General features: G+C 41.2%; 1 protein-coding gene across 1 annotated transcript in view; it reads left to right on the top strand.

Annotated features, from left to right (window-relative positions):
• The window catches only part of LOC119414476 (FRAS1-related extracellular matrix protein 1), a 19,069-nt gene extending 17,189 nt beyond the window's left edge, over positions 1-1,880 (top strand). Inside the window, exons 8-10 of the mRNA XM_037681569.1 lie at positions 816-1,160; positions 1,241-1,383; positions 1,863-1,880. Of these exons, the coding sequence (XP_037537497.1) occupies positions 816-1,160; positions 1,241-1,383; positions 1,863-1,880 (506 nt within the window). The remainder of the gene's footprint in view (positions 1-815; positions 1,161-1,240; positions 1,384-1,862) is intronic.
• The last annotated feature ends 987 nt before the right edge of the window (positions 1,881-2,867 follow it).

Here is a 2,867-nt window from a genome sequence, read left to right as displayed (position 1 = left end):
AGTCTAGTGGAGTCAGTCTCCCCACCATCACAGACATTTACACCTCTAGATGCAGGAAGAGGACCACCTGCGTCATGAATTACCCCACTCACCCAACACACACACTTTTTTCCCCACTCCCCTCAGGAAGGAAGTTAAGGAGCATTAAGTGTAAAACCACTAGACTGAGGAACAGCTTCTACCCTGAGGCTGTTAGACTCATGAATCTCTAACCAGAATAATCACTGTGAAAAATCACATCACGTTGCTGCTGATCTGTTTCATGTTGCTGCTGATCTGTTTCATGTTGCTGTGTTCATGCGTGCACATCTGCTCACACTGACTCATGCTCATGCTGCTGTTCGGCGTAATGTTTTTATGCTATTAGTGCTTAGTGTATATTTAGTTGATGTTTTTCTTAGTTCATATCTTAGATCTTATTACTGTTTTTTTTTTTTACATTTTATTGTTGGATGTAACTGGGACCCTGTGTACATAATTTTGTTCCAACACATGTACCACATGTGGTTTGAATGACAAATAAAGAACCTTGAATCCTTGAATATTGGTTGATTGTAAATAGAATTCAGTCAGACTTCAACTATTTTTTCGCAGTATTGAGTCAAATTTTTGAGATGCCAACAAGTCCTCATCTGTTGCAGCCCATTGAGACAATACCTTTACCAGTGTTACCACCTGTTAGAAAATGTGCTGGACCAAGTCTGTACTTGTTTAAATTGAACACATTTGTAAAGTTGGTGTTAAATCAGAATTTAACGCTGTGAAGTGATTGTTTCATATGTACTTTTATTATTTTTTTGTTATGTCAACTATAGGTGGTAAGGGCTTCATGTTCACTGTAAGTGACATAAAAGCTGGTGTGGTCTGTTATCTCCATGACGACAGTGACTCTACCAAAGACTTCATCATCTTTCGCATTACTGATGGCCACCATCAGACCCGACACAAGTTCCCCATCAAGATCCTCCCCAAAGATGACAGTCCTCCTGTTCTCATAACTAACATGTTGTTGGAAGTTTCAGAGGGACAGACTGCTTTACTTAGTGGCTCCATCCTCCAGGCTGCAGACATGGACTCCAGTGATGACTACATCCTCTTTAACATCACCCGCCTTCCACAGGCTGGAGAGATCATGAAAATGCCAGGACCAGGCTTGGCAGGTCAGGAAAATAGGCCTTTTTGGTCCTCTGTGGTCAATTTCTGTTTTTGCTCATCTCATGCTTATGTTTGTCTTAAATAGGTTACCCAGTGGGCCACTTTCTACAGAAGGACGTCACTCAGTCTATAGTTTACTATAGACACTTTGGGAGTGAAGTGTTTGCTGACTCTTTCGAGGTGGTGCTGTCTGATTTCCATGATCCCCCCAACCTGTCAGAACCTCAAGTGAGTAACAGCAAAACAACAGGAAGGACATGTAGGAAGTTTAGAGTTTTAAGTGTTAGCATTAGAGTGCTATATAGTATTTAACAAGTGGTACACCATTGTTTCCCGTCGCTGAGGGATTAGAATAGTGAAAATTTATAGTTGTTGAGATGAGTGTTTTTCTGGACTAGAATTTAATAGGGAATGCAAGTAAACCTTAACTTTTTTGTTGCAATATATTCAAGTGGGTAGAAGGTACGCCATGTAAGAGAGAAGTGGTAGTTGTTTTTTTTTTTTTTTGGGGGGGGGGGGGGGGGGTTGTCTGATGCAGTATAGATTTTAATGGGGCAACCCAGTTTTTGAAAGGAACTTTTTTTATGCCCAAATGCAGCCACACACCAAAATGGAAGTCTGTTTATTATTATTTTACTTCTTTTTCAGGTTATGCTCACAACATGCATGGATGGATGTATTCTAAATCCCCCTGTTTTTACACAAAGGGGAACAAAATGTCATGACAAGTTATATTATTGTGCAACAAAGCAATAACAATATCAATTGTGATGAGTCAGTGTCCTCATCACTATCATCTAAACAAGGTATGGCGTCAAGGCCAGTAAGAGTGTGTTGCAGTTTCCAGATATATTAATTCAATTCCATCCATCCATCCATTATCTTTACCCGCTTATTCCATTTTGGGTCACGGGGGGTCGCTGGTGCCCATGTCCAGCAATCACTGTGCGAGGGGCGGGGTACACCCTGGACGGGTCGCAAGTCCATCACAGGGACACATAGAGACAAACAACCATTCACTCTCTCACTCACACCTAGGGACAATTTAGAGTTACCAATCAGCCTAACATGCATGTTTTTGGTCTGTGGGAGGAAACTGGAGTACCCGGAGAAAACCCACGCATGCACAGAGAGAACATGCAAACTCCACCCAGAAAGGCCCCTGGACCGGGGTTTGAACCAGGGACCTGTTCGCTGAGAGGCAGCAGCTCTACCAGTTGTGCCACCGTGCTGCCAATTCAATTCAATTCAGTTTATTTATATAGCACAAAGTCACAACAGAAGTTGTCTCAGGGCTCTGTACAAAAACATTCACATTCACATACATTCATACATACAAAAAGCCGATTAGTAAAACTTCTAGGATTTATCAAAAAGGAAAGACTTAAGTCCAGTCTTAAAACTGGACAATGTGTCAGCCTCACGGACATAAACTGGAAGTTGGTTCCACAAGCGAGGAGCCTGATAACTGAAAGATCTTCCTCCCATTCTGCTTTTGGAAACTCTAGGAACCACAAATAAACCTGCAGTCTGAGAACAAAGTGCTCTGTTAGGAAAATATGGAACAATAACATCTGTAATAAAAGATGGAGATATGTTGTTGGGATTTTTGTATGTTAGAAGTAAGATTTTGAATTTTCATTTAACCTTTAATTATACAGGTTAATCCCACTGAGCCTCAGGAATTTTTCTGAATTAGACAGGGAGCCAAT

This window comes from Nematolebias whitei, chromosome 1, assembly GCF_014905685.2.
Source record: "Nematolebias whitei isolate Nwh7 chromosome 1, NemWhi1, whole genome shotgun sequence".
Lineage (NCBI taxonomy): Eukaryota > Metazoa > Chordata > Actinopteri > Cyprinodontiformes > Rivulidae > Nematolebias > Nematolebias whitei.
Note: the sequence above shows the minus strand (reverse complement) of the source record. Positions and strands in the feature narration are given on the sequence as shown.